Source organism: Choloepus didactylus, chromosome 4, assembly GCF_015220235.1.
Source record: "Choloepus didactylus isolate mChoDid1 chromosome 4, mChoDid1.pri, whole genome shotgun sequence".
NCBI classification, from domain to species: Eukaryota; Metazoa; Chordata; class Mammalia; order Pilosa; family Megalonychidae; genus Choloepus; species Choloepus didactylus.
Window position 1 is genome coordinate 128,997,152 of NC_051310.1, and position 19,947 is coordinate 129,017,098.

The following is a 19,947-nucleotide window of genomic DNA, read 5'->3' on the forward strand; positions in this document are numbered from 1 at the left end:
CAACATTTTTGTGACTGGATTTGATGTAGGGGTATTAATTAGTTTGTAATTATTGGGCTATCTTATTTTATGTGTATCTTATTTTGCTTTTTAAGGTATTTAGATTATTTAAGGAAATTTGATACATTAGATTTGTGATTTTATCAAGTCCTTAAAAGTGTTTGTCAAGTTTCCAACACTGTTTCAATGATTAAGGAAACTTGTTTTGTTAAATCCATAAATTTTGATGACCTTGTCGAATAAGTAGTATGTGATTATTTAAAGAAGTGTAGATTAAGTTTAAATAAATAATTGCTTATTAAATTCATAAGATTATAAATTGGACATTAAACAAGGCACAAACGGTAGTGAGTATTTCTCCCGAAGCCCAAAAGCCTTTTGGACACTAAAGACCAAAAGATGAAACCAATTTGCCCCCCAAAGAGACTCAAGATCATGAAAAAAAGATTGCTATTCAAATAAAAATCCTACATGCTGAATCTTTTCTATATAGCTCATGCTAATTTTTCAGATTTGGCGGGGCTTGCTTTTGGATTATGCTCCCAGGTGTGGTGAAAGCTTTTGCTTCCCCAGTTTCATTACCAAGCTACAGCTGGCAAGTCCATACCTTTTGGTTCATCTGTCTTTCCTCCTGGGTTGGCACTATCATCTTTTGTGGAATCCTTCGAGGTTCCATATTCCTTTTCCATCTTAGCTGCTTCTTCCTTGGTACTGTCTGTTTCATCATGACTCTTCTCTGATGGCGCTGTAATCAGACTACATATTCTAGTTACAGCCATATTTCCCATCTATTCATTAATGTATTCAGTAATTCCTAATGTAGAATTAAACTTTATTTAAAAGGCACAGTTTGAGGTCAGATCACTTTCTGAGCCTAATGGGATTGCGGTGATTATCTAGTCAAATCCCCCATTTTACACAAGAGGAAACTGAGGCCCAGAGAGGGAAGAGGTGTGTCTAGGGTCATCCACTGAGTTAGCAAAAGTGCTGGGCTAAGCCGCCAGCTTTCCAGATTCTGGTTTAGCATTCTTCCCCTTCCTCCACACTGTGTCTTTAGAGCATAGATTATTTTCCTTCCTTTAATCAATGTAGGCAATCAAGCTGGATATGTTGGGCTGTAAAGGAAATTTGGAGGGGCTTGAGTCCAAATTAATTAACACTGCAGTTGCCCAATCTCTACTTGATGTTGTGTTTTTGAACAGTCTATTACTCAGAGTAGCACCTAAGGATTTGGGGTTTACAGCAGGACTTGCCCCATTTGCCTCTTTCTTCATGCTTCCTGACCCCCGGTCACTCCAATGTGAGAAGAGAATTAGATCCTTGCTGTGAAGAAGGGATAACTCTTGCTTACATCTGACTTAAAAATAAGTATATTTCCTTTTAGAAAACCCTATGTTGAACTGAAAAATCATAAACCTTAAAGTAGGTAATCACTTGATAAAAAATAGTCTCTCTGCAATCAATAAAATGAGAACCTTAAGCAGTCTAGCAATAACCTTTTTCTTTTTAAATAAAAGGTTTTCTTATTACATAAAACATAGAAAATACAGGAAAGCAGTAAAAAAAAGAAATCAGTCATTGTCTCATTAGGCCACGGCATCCACTAACAGTGCTGTGGTACCTTTCTTTCTGTTTTGCTGCATAATTTTCTTTCAGAGTTGTGGTACAATTTTGCTTCTTGGTTTTGTTATTAACATAATGGATTTTTTCAGGTTATTAAAAACTCCCTGAAAACATTTTTAATGGCTGCATTTTAATGGCTGATGTAGATAATTTCTTTAATATGGACAAAAAGATTAAACTGTAAGAATTCGTTTCCTCTTTTGTTCTACTTCCCCACCCCCCACCCCCACCTTTATTAAAAGGGGCTCCTTTGTACAGTTTGGATCCATGGTATCTGCTCTTCTGAGTAGGGTGATGGGTGGAGATGCAGACTTGAAGAAGTCGTGCTACCTGAGCGGCACAAAACATCCTCAGAGAAGAGAGGAAAAGACCTGGGTGGCTAGAGCAGGGAGAGAGGGAAGAAGGAAGAGTGGGCAGTGGAGAAATGATTAGGGATGGTAGTCTGGAGAATTATCTGGGGAGACAGAAAGATACCTAAGGAGAGTTTAGGAAGTGTTCCTCAGTTTTGTGAAATAGCCCTTCCTTTCCCACTAGCCAACTCCACAAGAAATCTTCAGTAGAGACCTACATTACTCATCCATGCTTCTTGGGTCAGCTTTTGGAGCTGAGACTGGCCACAAAATCCCCAAGGATACAGCTAATTGATCCTATGGTTGGATTTCAGATTTTAAAATTTTAAATATCTGTAGTTTTTAATGAGTATTTATTGAAGTTCACTATTTACCACTCAAAAGGGTTATTGTCCTAAAGGCTAGGAAAAAAATGTTAAATCATACCTGGTAAAAGCTTGCTTTTATTGTCAGTACCATTTTTTTCTAGCTTGTTCTTGGTCTGAAGAGCAATCATCTCATCCAAGTTTTCTGGAGGGGATGGGGAAGAAATAGAATTTTGTTTCTGAAAGGTAATATCTTACCAAAAATGTTTAAATCTCACCAGAAATATCACAACAGCAATTCCACAATCTTAACACTGCTAATAAGAGGCCTTGGATTTTATTTCTTGGAATCATAGATGGTAAGGATGGAAAGGCACATAATTCAAGATACTCAAGTTCGGTTTCCTACCCAGTTCATTGTAGAAGTCCCTTCCACATCCTTGTGGCCACTGCTAGAACACTTACAGGGTTAGGGCCTAAAGGGACACGTGACTTTGACCGACTCAACATCAACATTTTCCCCTAGAGAACCAAGTCCTCTTCTATTCTTAGCACATGTCACTCCAGTGGAGATGTCATAACCCAGGCCTGGCTAATCAAAGTCTTCCGTCCCCCTGGCTATAGTGATTGGTTCAAGGTGAGCACGTGACTCAAGGCAGGCCAATGAGACTCAGTGCCAGGACCAGTGGGAGAAAGAGGCTCTTTCCAGAGGGATTGCTGTACTGTGAGGATGTGAAACTGTGGTTGTCCCAGCCATCTTGTCCCTACAAGGGAGAAACTTGTCTGAAAATGAATCAACATGGAGTAAGAGTCATGAGGTGGAAAGAGACTTGCTGACACTATTGGTGGACTTCACAAATCTGAAGTCAGACTATGCCTACCCCTGGACTTTTCAGTTACATGAGCCAATAAATTCCTTTTTTGATTAAGCCAAACAGTTGGATTTCTGTCAATCAGAGCCCTCACTATTTCATGAGATGGCCAGTTCTATTGTTAGGTAGTCCTAAGGGTTAGAATTTTCCTACTCATGTTAAGTTGAGATCTGTATCCTTGCCTTTCTCCTAATTCTGCTCTTCGGAGTAACACCAAACAGTTGCTACTAGACGGGAGTTTAGACTGTGAACTCTTCAAGACAGAAAATGGATTAGAACCCTCTCTCTTTGTACTCAGTTGTTCAACTAGCCGTATATCCACTTCACTACACTATTTAAGGGCAGGACTTTTAGCTGTTTACAAACATTTCTTTGTGATTAGTCTGTAAGATACCATTATTACTTTGAGAAATGTTACATTATTTCTCCCCAGGTAATCTCCTCCTTCCACCCAACCCCATCCCCATTTTGAGAAGAAACTCAGCATACTCTATTGTGAAATGCATTGTTCTTCTTGGTGATAGCAACTGTGGCTGGAAACCTTTGTAGTCACCACAGACTGTCCAGACCACAACAGAAAGGTGGGTCATTGTTCGTTGTTTGTCACTCCCTGAGATGGAGGAGAGGAGGCTGATCAAGCCTTTCTCTTCTACCCACAGAGCCTCTGAGCCATCAGGGGCCTGAGGATGGATTTTCTTGGCAACAGAAGTCAAAAGCCACTATGCTTATACAAACAAAATCTTTAAAACACCATATTTTCTGATTATAAAAATAATGCATATTTATTGGAGAAAATGAAGAACACAGAAAATTATAAAGAAAAAAATAGCACTTATTGTGCCCAGAGATAATGTTTTGCTATATTTCCTTCCAACTTTCTTTCTGTATACTTATCCAGTTTTTCACACCAACATTGAGGTCATATTCTAAATGGCTTTTAGCATTCAATATTATATCATGAACATTACCCCCATGTCATTAGTCTTCATAAATAATATTTTACAATTAGAAAATGCAAAAATTAAAAAATAAACCCTTAAATATAATGGTCTATCATAGGAATAAATAAATATTTTATTTTAGATACTCCTGTATTATAAAGTTTTTCGGCTATTTCCATTGGTTTGCTCCTATATTTTAGTAGAAATTTCTGCGATGATGGAAACATGCATTTCTGCATTGTCCTATAGAGTAGCCACTAGCTACATATGGCAACTGAAATGTTCCTAGTGCAACTGAGGAACTAGATATTTCATTTCATTTAATTTTAATTACTATTAATTCAAATAGTCACTTGTGGGTAGTGACTACCATATTGGACAGTCTAGCTATAAATAGTAGTGGAAATGCCTGCCTTGCATATAAGTTTCTGTGGTATCTCTGATTTATGTCCATAGGATAAATGAATAAATGTGGAATTTTTGAGTCACAGGGTTTTGATGTGAAACAATGATTGATTTGAAACAATGTCCTTGGTCTATTGTTAAGTAAATAGAGTAGGTCACAAAGCACTGTATATAAGTCCATTTGTGTTAAAAAAGAGAAAACGAAAAAAGAAAGAAAGAAATGGACACATCCTTAGAATGCACACACACACAGAAAAACATCTGAAGGATATAAACCAAGCTGTTACCTGGGTGCTGGTATTATGAGTCATTTTTCATTTTTTTTTTTCTTACCATCTTTTTGCATTGGTTGACTTTTTAAATAAATATGCTTTTTCACAATGAGGAAAAAAGCCCAGTAAAACTATTTTTGATTAGAAAAAAAATGGAGTTCATAGAGAATAGTTCCGCTTTACTCTGTCTGGTGAGATTTCTCTTCCATTTAATTCTCCCTCTCCCATCAGAGTAAGGAACTGTGAGGTCATCTTGCCCAAAAGCACGTCAGGGATGAATGGTGTTTGTTGATTAACTCAACCAAGCAGGAAGACAGAGGGCTTTAAGATAAAACTACGTGTAGAATCAAAGAATGTTCAAGCTTACGTATAAGGTACGAGGAACCAGGAATTGGCAAACTATTTCTGTAAAGAGTGAAGTAATGAATATTTTTGGCTTTGCCAGTCACATGGTCTCTGTCACAACTACTCAATTCTGCTATTATCACTCAAAAGCAGCCCTAGACAACACGTTAACAAATAAGTGTGGCTGTTTCCCAGTAAAGCTTTATCTATAGACACTGAAATCTGAAGTTTATAGTCTTTATATGTCATGAAATATTCTTCTTCTCTTGATTTCTTTCCCTACCATTTAAAAATGGAAAAACCATTCTTAGCTCATGTTACCATATACAAAAATAGGAGATGGGCCAGTTGTGATAATGAGCTGTAGAGTACCAACCCCTGTTATAGATAATAGAGTCCTGTATCTTATAGATGCAGAAACTGTAGCCAACCAAGGTGCGTGGCAGAGCTGGTCTGTGGCAGAACTGGGACTAGGAGTCAGGATTCTGAGCCCCAGACCAGTGTTCTTTCCTCTGCACCACATACATATCTCAGCGTTGAAAATCAAGACTCTTTTAGTCCCGAGCTTCCAAACACAAATGAAAAATTTAATGAATCTAATTTTAATAAAATCGTCTCCATGGAGATAATTAGAAAATGCTAATAAGACAAAATGTAATAAAGTGACAAGTCAGTATTCAAGCTGGATCTATAAAGATAAAAAGTTGAAAACTTTCTGGTTGATTTTGTTTGTATGCATTATCAAGCCTGGAAAATCTGGTTGCCCAGATGATTCAATCTATTTTGGTGTAATTTATCAAATTAGTGAGGTAATTATTGCCCAATTTCTACTTCACTTTGAACAACGGAAACAACTATGCTAAAAACAAAACAGGTGGGACTCTTACCAAGGTAGGAAACACCTTCTTCTGGAGATATTGTGCCATATTTTACCATCATCTTTACAAAGTCAATCAATGTTTTCATGATAGTAATCAGTGTTTCTTTCTCTTTTGCCTCTTTTTCTGTATAAAAAGACAAAATTATTATTTTTAAAATATTAGTGGAATATAGCTTCATATTTCAGTGTCAACTTAAAAAAGTATTTCTTATTGAAATATTTCTCTCTACCTTAAAATCACATATATTTAGGTTATAAAATATCTTAGATTTGAATGGAAATACAGAACAATGTATAGGATGTCAACCATTTCAGCAATGAGCAACTATAACTTCTTCAAGAAGGATTAATGTATCTAAAAGATTTTATTAATAAAATAGATGAAAAAGTCAGTTTTCAATCCCAGATAATGTGAACTCAAAAGATAGGGTAGGAGATTGGTGACCCAACAGCTTTCCTCTACTCAAGCTGTATGTTCTTTAGGGCAAGAACAATCTGTCCAATGGTATCTTTTGAAACAAAGAGTAGAGAAATAAATAGCTACATAAGCTATTGATTGAGCTTAATATTTGGAAATAAGAACACCTGTGCATTTTTATTTTAAAATGTGATGTTGACTTTTTAAACAGTAGCATATATTGCTTCTCAAACTTTATTTCATTTGAAAGAATTTATGCATGTAGTAAAAACACTCCAATAGTAAGTAAAAGTGGATGTAAACATTCTCTTCCTCACTCCCCTGCCCCAACTCCTACTTCTATAGGTAACCACTATTTTCAGTTTCTTGTGAGCCCTTCAGATTTGACATACTCTTCTGCCCCTTATGGGCTGATGATTCCATAGTAGCTCAGTAGGTATATTAACTTAAAAATCAGGAAAAAAAAAATCTATTTCCATTTTTTTTGAAGGAAAGAAAAATAAACTAGAGGGGAGCCCCTTCCCCCACTCTTCTATTTCCCTTGAAAAGGGTTTTGTCTAAATACTCCTAAACTTTTTCCCCTTCCTACGGACATGGTTAGTCGGCAATAGCCACCAGTCTACATTTCTTAACTGATGGGGGATTTGGAATCTTTTTTATTCTCCACCCACTGGAACAGTGGAAGGCATGAATCTGGGAAAGTTCCTCTTCTGCAGGATCAGACTTTCCCTGGGATTGGTTGTTCCAAGATCTAGACAGGGGAATAGGGTGCAAGTAAGCCCAGTTTTAGCTCTCATCCTATAACCCAGCTTTCATCAGTTACAGAGAGTATATTTTGGTTTTCCACCTGGTTTATTATTTCTCAATTAGTTCAGACCTTGGGTGAGAAAGATGTGTACTTTCAAAGACTTTAGTATAAGTATTTAAACTAAAATTCTAGAAAAACAAAGGCAATAAGGAATGGGACAAAGAAAATTGAAAGATAAAAACAAATAAAATAAAGAACATAAAATACAGTTAAATTTAAAAAAAAAACACAAAAGTCACAACGTTGAGAGGGAGGGAGTGTGGGAGAAGAGGTAGGGCACCAGAATTTGGAAAGGGCCTGGTAAATAATAACTTCAGTCATCACATTTTTTGCTCAAGGACATTCATCTGTAAGTATTTGGTATCATGTTGATGCTCTTCAGAGATTCTGAGCTGAGCATCTGCCAACCAACGGGCAAAATGTCTCAGAATGCACCCTCAAAGTGTACAAGCCCTGCAGACACCAGCAGAGGGCTGGTGCCATCTGGCCCATGTTTGAAATTGAAGGACAAAGGACATTCTCCAGAAATGAAAGCTCACTCCAAGGTCACTTCTTGGAGAAACACTTTACAATTACAGAAATCTTTAAGTAAATCTTCAATCTGGAGCTGAATCTTTGAGCAGGGAATGGAAAAGTCATTAAAGCAGTGCAGAGCATCTTTCTGGACAAGAGCAACAACAAAAATTTTGCTCATGATTATCCTCCTCAGACTAACACAAAATAATTTTGAACTGAAATTCTCAGTTAATTTAATTTAGTGCACATATAAAAGAAAGGAGCAAGACACAGTAAGGACTTATTTTTTTAAAACATAAATGATTCCTTTGTTTTGGGTGTGTTTTGGGTTCTTGACCTCCTTTAGTCCAATGTCCTGCACAGTAACTCATATGAAGGCTGAAATGAAAATGTCAACAAAGCAAAGTCCTTAATCATCTAAAAAAGGATAAACTGTATTCCATATGTTATTGCCAGTAAGGGAGGAAAATGAATATAGTTTTTTATAAAAAGATTTGCAGTTAAGAGTTGAAGCTGAACTGGATAAGGGCAGAGGCACAGTCTGACTCATCTCCACAGCTGCACAAGGTTTGCTGCAGTACCTTGTACAAGTACATGTTCAATAACTGTCTGTTGAACAAATAAATGAAACTCCACCTTTCCTGATCGTCCTTTCCTAAATATTTCCATGACTAGTATAATTGTTTTGAAAAAGTCGATGTGCACTATTCTCCCCCGGCCCACAGTGTATGTTGTTTGGAAACTGAAAACAGGGGAAAAAAACACCCACACATTTCCTGGAATGACTTTCAGTTCCATGTGGTCAGACCACACAGTGTTTACCTGAATCAATACTTTTCAGTAGTGCATAGAAGTTTGGGAAATATTGGAGTTCCTCAAAGTTGTCTTCACTGTAGGTTTTAGTTCTCCTTTCCAAGCCATTTGTCAAGGTTAAGGTGTTAGATACTGTTTCATCATTTTCTCCATTAGTAAAACCATCTTGAATTGCTGCCATTGGAGTCTCCAGCGGTGGTGGTGGGGGATCAGTAAAAAACAAGAATTTTGTTAGAACTAGTGAAACTTTAACTCAATTCTTTCCTCTGTAGTGCCTCTGAATGCAAAATGCAAGGAAGCTTCCTCATTCACAAGTTCCTGGAGGTTAAAACCCTTTTCTAGGCATGTGGGCATCCAGTCACATAGAATGATACACAGTCAGGGACTTAGGAGCTGGTGCTCTGCCTCCAGGAAAACCCCCTAAATACCCTGGCTCCTGCTCAGGTAAGAAGAGATGGGATATTTTGCACTGGCCAAGTTCTCCTCCTTCAGTGCTCATGAACCTCTCCTTGTAAACTGCCTTCATCAGGAAGGGAAGTTTGCATTCACAGGATCTACCAAGAAGGATGGTGCAAGATACAGGAAAGCCTGCCAGAATGTCTAACACCAGCAGAGAAGTAACACCTTAGAAATTTCTAGGTGGCATTTTAAGAGTTGTCTGGATGGGTGTAAAAGACTCTTTTTCCCAGATCCTTGTATGGTGTTCCCCATCTTAATGAATAGCCCATTCTTCATTCAGTGTACTAGACAATAATCTGAAAGCCTTTCTTGCCTCTTTGTCTTCTTTTCCCCCATCCAATCCATCAGTAGCGCTGTTGACCCCATTTTCAAAATTTATCCCTAATTTGTACATTACTTTCCTTCTCCACTATGCCACTCTAGTCCAAGGCATCTTTGTCTCTCACCTTCTAACTGCTGTGCTACATATACTTCCAATCCATTCCCAACAATACATTTTCCTCACTGTAGTCATAGCCAGAGTTATTTATATATATACATAATGAAATTTTTTATTTGAAAAGGAAATCAGTAGTGTTAGAACAGTTTTGATGACAGTTCTAACTGAAGTATATTTGGTTGGCATTATATTTCATGATGCTTATTGACATAGGCCATGTGATTAAGTTACATCTCTTCCATTTAAGTCAGTTAATACATTTATGTTTACATGTGTAAGATTTAATGAAGCACTGAATATTGATTTGTAAGTGCCATGTGTAAAGGGGATAGGTTTAAATTTTTCAGCACTGAATTGCTTGACAGAGTGTAAATATTTTACTTGCCATGGTGTGTCTGTAAACCCATCATAAACCTATCACAGCTTTTATTAAGGTTTAGTTTTTATCAGTAATTATCACTCTGGAAAAGCCCTAAAAAAAACACAGAGCCCCTGAATGAATTTTGGTAATCCATCATTTTGTGTATAGCATTTCTCACATTTCACTAAATTGGTTTAAATATTTATTTTCCTTATTAGATTGTGAGCAGTCTATTAAGAGCCTGTTAAATACCAGGCAGTGTTCTTGTAGGTGCTGCAGAGTTATCTTTTTCAAAAGTCTCCACATGTAACTCCTTTGCTTAAAATCTCTCAGTGTTTCCTCATTGCTGTTTTGATAAAGATCAGAATCCATTTGTGACTCATACGATCCTTTCTGGCCTGTGCCTACCTTTTCAGCCTCTTCTGTCATTACTTTCAGTCCATAAGCCAGACAAACTGTCCTGGTTTCAGTTGCTTGGACACTTCCTCAGGGAAGAGTTCCCTGCATTTAAGTTCAGGATAAGTTCCTCTTTTATGAGGTCTCATAGAACTATGTTTCTTTCTTCAAAGCACTTAATGTAGCTGTAAATAAAAGCGTGACTATTTCAAGACCATCTACCTCTTCCGCTAGAGATTATGCTTCATGAGAAGCAGGTACTATGCCTTTTTAAATGAACATTGTATCCCCATGCTTGGTACACCTTTGGCACTCAACAGATACTTGTTGAGAGAATAGGATAATTGATGCATTTAGACAACATGAATGAACAGGTCAAGCATATGGACATTTTAGAGATGGGTGAATAAGGAGTATGTAATGGGAGTGGAGGATCATGAGAATAGCTACATCAGTTTCAGTTCAGACTGGTCAGATTGAGTGAAAGTCATGAGCTCTTTAATAAATCTAGAAAAGCTTTCTTAGAGCAGGTGAATCTTTAAAAGCTGTTTAAAAGATGGCAGCCAGATTGGAAGTAGGGAGAGCAAAGGACAGATTTTAGATCATGTAGTAAAAAATCCAGAGCCAATTTCTGGTCTAGTCTTCTCTAAAACAGGACAATAAGCCTATAAACTCTTTTTCCTTGTATTTGGGATAGAGTTTTGGAGGAGATGAGGAGCCATGGGGTCTGGGCACTCTGATGAAGAAAATCAAAGCAGAGGTGAGGAGTTTGATATCCTCCTATGGTGAGCTCCATCTAGAGTCTTGAAGAGAATTCAGGGATGGGAGTAAGATCCCGTATCTTGGTTAATGTCAAGGAAAAGTGGAAGAGACGAGGAATCCAGCAAGGGGAAGGAAGGATGGATGGCCAGTCTGGGTAGAGGATAACAGGCCAATGGAAAGAGGAAGGAGCAGGTGGAAGAGCCCAGTATAGAACAGAGAAGCAGCATCAGGCACTAGCACTGGAGAATAAAAAAGCTGGTGAGGCAGAGGATCAGATCAATCCAAGTTTCTTTGCCTGCGTATTGGAGGAGATGATGGCATCCACCATGAACAGAAGCTGGATACCAAAAAAGCTGTGTGATATTTGGTTCCAGTACACTGGGATTGTAGGAATAGTTGTAATTATATGAAATTACCTCAAATAACACTATGAGTTATTTTACTATGTGATGCAATGTAATATGTAACTTGTACTAGATAATATGTTATAACATGTACTCTGTAAATTATTTTCAGAGTAGAGTTCATTTATACTTTTAACCTACTGGTATTTCACAAATAAACATTTTAACTGAGCTAAAAATGCCACATTCCCTAAATCTTCTTTGTCATGAAGTGAAGTATTAATTATATACAGACACAAGTATACACACACACATCCATGCACACACATATATATACACACACGAACATAACATACACATATATGTTCAAATATACGTACCACTTTCTCTGGTATTTTTCCAGGCTGGCTCTCAGTCCTGCTTGTGGGTGTATTTACCTCCTCCTCATAATTGTTAGCTTCCTTTGAGATTAATTTTTGTAAAACCTCTGCTACTTCATCCTCCAGTGCATGTGCCTGGCTTTCTGTTATCTGTTATAAAGAAGAAAAACACATACAACAGCTATTCCTAATTTTGTGATTAAAAAATACAGCCAGACTGTATTCTGTAGTGTAACACAGTTTTAAAAGAGGAAAGAACCTTCTTTCTGAAGAACCTTTGTTTATGCCTCTACTACATGCTGGATGTATGGTGGCTGCCCAGCACTTCTGGGCAGAAGTGTCTTTGGGTCCACTATGCAAGCAGTCAGTCCTCTCTATTGGAACCCATAGAATACTTAATTTGAGAAAATCTTTGAAACTCTATAAAGTTAGCACCCTACTAAAGCCTGCCCAGGCTGTGTCAGGGTTGGGGAGTTCAGCTAAAGCAGGGTCAAACTGGATTCTCTGGAGTTTCCCAAACACACATTACATGCCTTTGCTTGTGTTCTTTCCTTCTCAGCATGCGCATGTCTTTTACCTCTGCTGGTTGGAATACTAACCACCCTTCTAAGCCCACTTCAAACACCTTCTCTGAAGTCTTTCCTTACTGCCCAACTAGATATAATCATCTTCCAGCATGCTGAACTGCTTTTATCGTTCTTATGAGTTTGCATTGTGTCGAGTGTGTACTGCTCTAATTTCTCTCATAGACGATAAACTCATAGAGGGAAAGAATGTTACCTTACTTGTTCTTGAAATCTATGGTGTCTAGTACAAAATAGATGCATTGTAACCATTTGGCTATTTGAGTCAAGTGACTTGGACTCCAAATTGTACTGAGAACTATGTTGACTTTCATGTATTCTACTTACTAGGCCAAGATTCAGCAATTTAGAAACAATCTTGTCAAACACCCCTCTGTCATTTTCCTCATAAATCCTAGTAGCAATTTTCTGGACAATATCTTCAGCAGTTAAAGGAGTTCCGTCTAGTTGATGAAGGCCATCTGGATCATCTAGATGGAGCAAACACAGTTTCACATCATACTAATCACAGACCTACTTCATGGATCATATTATGTATGTCATCTTTACCTGGCTCTTGAACACTCAGATATATTTGAAATAAAATTGGACTTCACATAAATTGCAACAAATGTACCACACAAATGCAAGGTGTTAATAATAGGATGGTATATGGTAACTCTGAATTTTACGCATGATTTTTCTGTATACAACTTACCTGGAATAAATATTTACTTCTAATTGAACACATGTGAGAATGCCCTTATGAAAGACAGCTTAATGTGACAAGCCTGGTCCTCCAGAGAATAGGGAACTTATTTTATGTGCCTGGAATTCAAATTTTTAAAATGTGGCAACAGGTCTATGTAAAGCAATATGTAAATCTAGGCAAATATTTGCAGAGAAGCATGCAAATATGTATCCTTAGCTTTCCTGGGAATACATTGGGTAACACTACTTTAGATTAAAGCAAGGTCTGATCCTGAGGAAAAGGGAGGATACAGTAAGAATGGTGGCAATGAAACACTGCACCACATCCACAGAGAACTACCAGGAATCAGTTGGTCTTTTCCAATCTGCAGATCAAGTTTCCAAGGCACTTAACTGTCCTTGTAATCTCTAGGCAGATTGGAAAGATCAGAATTTTAGCCCCAGTGATTCCTCTTGTTATCTATATGTCCTTGGACCACTGTAAAGGAGAATAGAATAATGAGAGTATCTATTTCATGGGAGTTGTTGTGAGAGTCAGATGAAGAAAGATGTAAAAGCACCTTTTAAATTGCCAAGCGCTGTATGAAAGCTAATGCATTATTATTATGTACAGTGGATTTGGACCCAAAATAAAGAAGCTGAAATTTTCTTTTAGAGAAAGTGCAAATTGAATCTCTGGCCAGTATTCCTATTCTGAATCTGCCCTTTTCCCCCATGGTTTTGGGAATTCAGAGCAAGGAATTTCTCCCCTGGCCTCTCTTCCAGACTCTATGGAGATAAAGGTATTAGCAGCCTCAAGCAGAAAATCTTCCTCTTGTTGTTTGGAAAGAAGTTTAGGCAAGCGAATGGGGTGATTATACACAGAAGACTGGAATTTCTCTGAATGAATATAATTGCTGAGCTGTTGGCCAACCTATGAGCTGTGAGCCCTTTGAGCTCTGTGTTCAAGAGTAAGCAGAAAAGTGCCCCCAAAAATACAATGATAAAAACCAGCTCCCCTCCTGGCTGGCTGAAAATTGGGTTCATAATCTTTTTTTCAAGCATCGAATTCACTATCATTTAGGCCTGATTTTTCTATTTGTGGGTTGGAAGTCAGCCTCTTAGGAATATGTGCAGCAGAAATTGCAAGAGTCTATGCAGTGGGGGAAGATCCCTCGGGATCTGAAAAAGGAAGAATATTGGTTGTTGCTGGAGCAGGAAAATAACTGAAATGACTGTTTTTCAGCTCATTTACTTCTCAACAAAATATTAACAACATGTCAAAGAAACAACCCTTTCCCTCCACAGTACTGCTGTATTCTCTTGAGCCAGGAACACAGACTCCCTGGCAGAGCTTTGCTAGATGGGGTTAATAGTGGAGCATGTGAGCATTGCTTCTTACCTTCCACTGATTTCTCCTGGCTCTTCTAAGATGGACAGAATTACTCAGAATGACTTCCCTTCAGAAGGTATATCACCCTTCTGAACAGATTCTCAGAAGGAAGCCAAAGATGGGTTCAACATTCATAACTTTTGTAAAGCACACAAAACATCCTAAGTGGATGTCAAAGGACCATGTCTGGTCATCATCTACTTAGTTACATTTTGGATCTCCATCATCTAATATAGCACTTGGCATTCATTTGTTATATAAATTTTTACTGAAGTCTTAATATATGCCAGGCATTGGAAATAGAGTGATGAATAGGTTAGGCATGGTCACTGTCAATTTTATAAACTGGTACAATGTAATTGCTTGGTACATATTTGTTAGGTGAACATACACAGGAGCCCTGAAGTACTACTTCATAAAAGAAATTTGTAAAAATCCATAGAGAACCCTGAAAAGGAGAACTGATGAGCCCTATAGCTCATCCTCATCTGGAGGTTTCCTAAAGGAGTGTTAGGTCTCCGAAGTCAACTTGAAGAAGTGAGGCTCCTTCATCCTCAGTTCACAATGACTTCCAGGGTCTTACAGCATAGCTGGAATGGGAGTCTGCATGTCTCTGACATTCTATTCACCTTAGTGGTCACTCCCCTGTGGTTCCAAGATTTTCAGGGTATGAGGGGAGACCAGAAGCTCCCCCATAAATCATTCTCTCCAAGAATCTTTGTTCAGCTTCTCTGTGATCTTAAGTAGAGTTATAATGACTCTTAGGGTCAATGTAGAGCCATTAGGACTACCACATGGTAGTTCTGAACCCACTGGGGAGGGGAAAATATTGGAGAATTTAAAAATAAGTTGCTCGATTTAGTGGCCACATCACAAGCAGATCTGTGCCTCTGCCTGCATGCACAATCAGTTTGATCAACCAACTTAGTCAAACAAACAATAGAATAATTTTTAAAAACTAAATCATAAGGCCAGTTCAGTCAATGTGACTGAGTCTGTTTTCTATGCAGACAGGCCCCGTGTCAACTAATTTCTAGTTCCAGTATTTTAGTTAAAAAGCAGATTCAAGATGAACAACAACAACAAATTTCCCTCATTAGCATGCAATACAAAATGTGTCAAAATACAAACCATCACCTCCATCCCACCCTATGCATGCAAAACACACTTTTGAACGTTCCTTAGGCTATGATATGCTATAAAAGGCCAGCTTAATTAGCAGTTATTTTCTGGCAGAGATAATCAGCAAAATTCTCTTGTGGTCAGGGAACAAAATCATGATATGTACGAAAACCTAAGCACTGGTGCTCAGAATGAAAACTCACTTCCTTCCTCAGTGCCTAAATATATAGCAGTTCATTTATTCTCTTGCGTATTTTGTTCATTGTTCATTCATTACTCATTCGTTCATTCATAAATTCATTCAATGAATTCATGAGCATCCAGGCACCAGGGCTATCATGCCCCTGCTCTCATGAAGTTTTCAGTTTACTTTTGGAAAAAGACATTAATCAGGAAGTCAAGTTTACCAATGTAAAACTACAAAATTACAAATTGGAATAATAAGGAAAGGAAGAAGGTTTCTATCAGATTATATGGGCTGGATGAACCTAGAGACATAGACAGAAACCTGTCCATGCTAGGATGAGGAAGCTACACCGAGGATTTTTGTTTTCGTCACAAAAGAAATGGAAATCTACTAAATGGTTTTATACAAAAGAGAGTGACATGCTTATATTTGTGTGTTGAAAAGATCGTTCTAGCTGCCAGAAAAAGAACGAGTTGGATAGGGCAGAGTGAACACTGGGACTTCTGTTAGGAAATCTTGCTGTAGGTCGACTAGGATGCTGGTGATTGGGGATAGAGAGAAGATAAAAGATTTGAGAGTTGCATAGAAGATAAAATTGGTAAAATTTAGTGGATTGGAATTCAAGTTGTGAGAGAAAGGAGAAATAGTTTGACTCCTAGATTTCTGTCTTGGATGATAGTAGTGTATTGCGCATGCAGGCAGAGGCACAATCAGGCAGACTGATAATGTGCAAAGCCCCAGCTCCACAGAGGCCCATGCAGGCAGAGGCACAAATCTGCTTGTGATTTGGCCACTAAATTGAGCCACTTATTTTTAAGTTGTCCAACATTTTCCCATCCCAAGTGGGTTCAGAACTGGATGACAATAGTGTATTTCCTAAAGAAAGATCACTACAGGGCTAGGTTGTGAGACGGGCTATGATAATGAGTTAATCTTGGACATGTTAATTTTGAGGTGCTTCTGAGACATCCAAGTGAAGATGTTAAGTTGAAGACACATGTACAGGTGTAGAGTTCAGAGGAGAAATCTGAGCTAGTGATATGGAACATTGGGATATAGATGGTGATTGAAGCTGTAAATATTAGGTTGGCCTAGGGAGAAAGGATTTTTGCTGGGAGGAAAATATGGAAAAGGAAATAATGGTTATTTGGCCTTTTGGGGGGGTATTTTATTGATTTAGTTATTTGAGAATTATATTTTGTTTGCATTACTAGTTAAAATAAATTGAAATGTTAAAATGAATTTAAAAACATAAAAATATAGAATACAGATGAAAAAAATTTCAAGGCATCAGTGAGAAATCTTTAAAGAAAAAAAATAAAATTTGGTATTTCAATAAAACTGAATTTAAAAAAATAAAAAATAAAAAAATAAAATTTGGGCCTCTGTGGAGCTGGGGCTTTGCACATTATCAGTAAGTTTAGGTTTTATCTCAATTTTGAACTTGACTAGTAAAGGATTATAAGTGTATAAAAGATACTTTTAAAATATAGAACTTTCTCTTAATCCATAAGGGACACTCTAAATCAGAGACAATAGGTAGCAAAATGTTCTTTTTTCTTATTTACCTTGAAATTTATGATCCAACCCACTCTTAGTAGAATCATAATCATCAATCAGTCTTCGATTCTTGGTTGAATCAACATCTTCCACATTCAGTTTATTATCATATGGGGAGCTTCTTATGGATTGTCTATCTTTCTCAATTTTTTCCTTTTCTATTATTGCCTTTAGTAGGTTCAAGTTATCAGCAAAGGAATAATTGCTTTCTCCTGTGTTGTTTTCTGGAAGAAATGCCCCAAGCCCAACACATCCATTTTAGTTAAGATACTCAGGGCCTAAATTACTTGAATTAACATAAATATAATCTATTTTTACCTGGAGGGTATGTTTTCTTTATCTTGTCTGCTTCTGCTTCAGCAATCTGTGAAACAAACAGGGGATAAACCTGATCTTAAATCATTGCTCTACTGCTCACCAAGTATAACAGCCAAGTGATTTGATTTCCATGGGACTTAGTTCTCTCATTTGTGAAATGTAGATAATAATTTCTATCTTAAAGCACTGTCATAAGGATTAAATGAGATAAAATAAACTGCAGATGCTTTATAAATATTTTTTTCCTTTTCCATACTATTGGTGAAAGATACATCTCTGGTAAATTTAGCAATCTTACCGTAAAATGGAACTGATATTGAGCTAAGTTATGATGCAGTCATTCTCTATGTATTACACAGAATTCTATATGTATAACTGCCAGAGCATAGAAACTGTCAAAACTAAATTTCTCATCCTAATTTCTGTCAATTTATTATTAAACTCATGAAGTTTGTGAAGTCAAAATGGCTAAAGTGCCATAGTATAACTGCATTAAATAGTAATAAATAGAGTAAAATGAAATAGCATTTATAATTTTACTTTTGACCTACCTGTTCATTCAAAGGTCTTTCTGCACTTAATTCTCTGTTATGTAGAGATTTGTCTAGAGTAAACACACACAAATACAAATTTAATAGTGCATTGGAACTATTCAATATGTCTCTGAATAAATAAAACCTTTAAAAAAGAAAAACAAATATTGGAAGAAATATTTGTGTGTGGCTATGAAACAAAAATACATAATAACAAAGATGATCAGATTATACAATAACAATGATTATTAATGTTACATTGCATTGCTTATTGTCCTAGTGCATTTCCTGGGTAATAGAATTACACTTTTTTTTTTCCTGACCAGAAATCTAACATATAGTTCTAAAACTTGGCTTACCAGCTCTTCTCAAGTAATTAGAACATAATCTGGATTGGTATTACTGAAGATTAAGAGCTCTATCATCATACGCTACATATGATACCAACAGACTATCTAGGAAAGGTTATAAAACAACTAGGAAAAAATCCAAGCCACTTTATTAGGTGGAAAAGCCATCCCTCCTTTTCAAAATAAAATCTTTCAAAACTACCCATGTTATTACTCTACCATTTAAAAAGTGAAGGGAAGAAAATCTTTTGGTTTCTTAATTGAAACTGATTTCTCTGTCAATATGCATGGGTATGATTTGATCAGAAAAAGATAAAGCTTGCCATAATCCATGAGCTGTGCTCATGCTCATGGATTATGGCAAGCTTTATCTTTTAGTGGCAAAATGAAAGGGAGGTGGAAGAAAAGTGTCCACCTACCTTGGCTGTCTCCCGGTTTGGGGAAAGCTTGAATTGGGCTGCGGTGGAGCACCAGCACCAGAATCCAGGTGCCGGTCCAAAGGAGCCCCATTCTTCCACGTTTGGCTTCAGAAACAGACTGGCGCCAGGCTCCCAGAGCTGTAGCTTTTGTTATGAATGAAAAGGAGGAGTAAAAACAGGAAGAGCCAAGAGGGCGGGTGTGGGGAGGGCCAGAGGCCTGGAACGGGCGGCCAGTGGAGCTCTGCTCGGTTCTGGAGTGATGGGATTAGAAAGGCAGGGAGCGCTGAAGCCGAGGTCCTCAGGTGGAGGGGAGCGCTGTCCGACCCGTGGGTGCTGAAGTTCCTGTGACGCGGAGCCGGCCGTGGGTCGCCTAGGGCGTAGCCGTTTTCTCGCCTCTCTCCTTGAAAGGAAGAGAGAAAGGAAGCGCATGCTCCATGCAAGCCAGGGGCGGGAAGGGATTGCGTCAGGGACTCTAACGCTATTTCAAATCCCTGGGAATGGAACGGGGGAGGGATGACAGACCCGCTAGCGTATTTTCTGTGCCGCAGTCCTCGGGGTGCCCCTGAGCTCAGGGTCAGGGGATTGCGGTAAGCTTGGACACAGTTGCAGTAACCTCCCAAGTGAACCTTACCTCAGGGACCAAATGCCTTCTCTGCCAGTGCACCTATCAATGAGAGCAAATCGCTAGATAACCTAGTGCTGAGGATTCTGCTTTGGGATAATCCTTCTGAGATATCTGCTCCAGAATCCCTTCTTTCCATTCCATATCTTGTAGCTAAAAGGTAGATATAGTTCATATAACCTCAGAACAGGCCTGCCTTTTGTGATTTGGGTTGACATACTAAGCATCTTTTGTTCCTCTTTTTTGTGTCTCAGCTCTATCCAATCTTTTGAATTGGGAAATCCAAGGAACACTCAAATAGTCAGATTGTGCAACACACTCTCAGTCTCCCAGAAGCTGAAACAGAACAACCCATTGCCTGTTCCCCAAGAGTGAATATTCTCAACAATCCTGGGTAGGTGAGTAGCAAGGGCCAGTTTCATTCTAAAATTCCCCCTTTCCCAACAAAAACAAAACAAAACAACAACAAACAAAACAAACAACAAATGGCACTTTTACAAT

At 37.9% G+C, this 19,947-nt stretch overlaps 1 protein-coding gene across 2 annotated transcripts in view; it reads right to left on the reverse strand.

Annotated features, from left to right (window-relative positions):
* The window catches only part of SCG3 (secretogranin III), a 30,980-nt gene extending 11,748 nt beyond the window's left edge, over positions 1-19,232 (reverse strand). Inside the window, exons 1-10 of one of the 2 annotated variants that reach the window (XM_037833971.1) lie at positions 18,825-19,232; positions 18,074-18,126; positions 17,523-17,568; positions 17,213-17,428; positions 12,601-12,743; positions 11,690-11,839; positions 8,558-8,735; positions 6,001-6,117; positions 2,400-2,483; positions 608-745 (exon numbers count right to left, since the gene is read on the reverse strand). In XM_037833971.1, the coding sequence (XP_037689899.1) occupies positions 608-745; positions 2,400-2,483; positions 6,001-6,117; positions 8,558-8,735; positions 11,690-11,839; positions 12,601-12,743; positions 17,213-17,428; positions 17,523-17,568; positions 18,074-18,126; positions 18,825-18,915 (1,216 nt within the window). In that variant the 5' untranslated portion in view covers positions 18,916-19,232. The remainder of the gene's footprint in view (positions 1-607; positions 746-2,399; positions 2,484-6,000; positions 6,118-8,557; positions 8,736-11,689; positions 11,840-12,600; positions 12,744-17,212; positions 17,429-17,522; positions 17,569-18,073; positions 18,127-18,824) is intronic. The other variant, XM_037833973.1, reaches the window with a different exon arrangement.
* Positions 19,233-19,947: the final 715 nt, after the last annotated feature.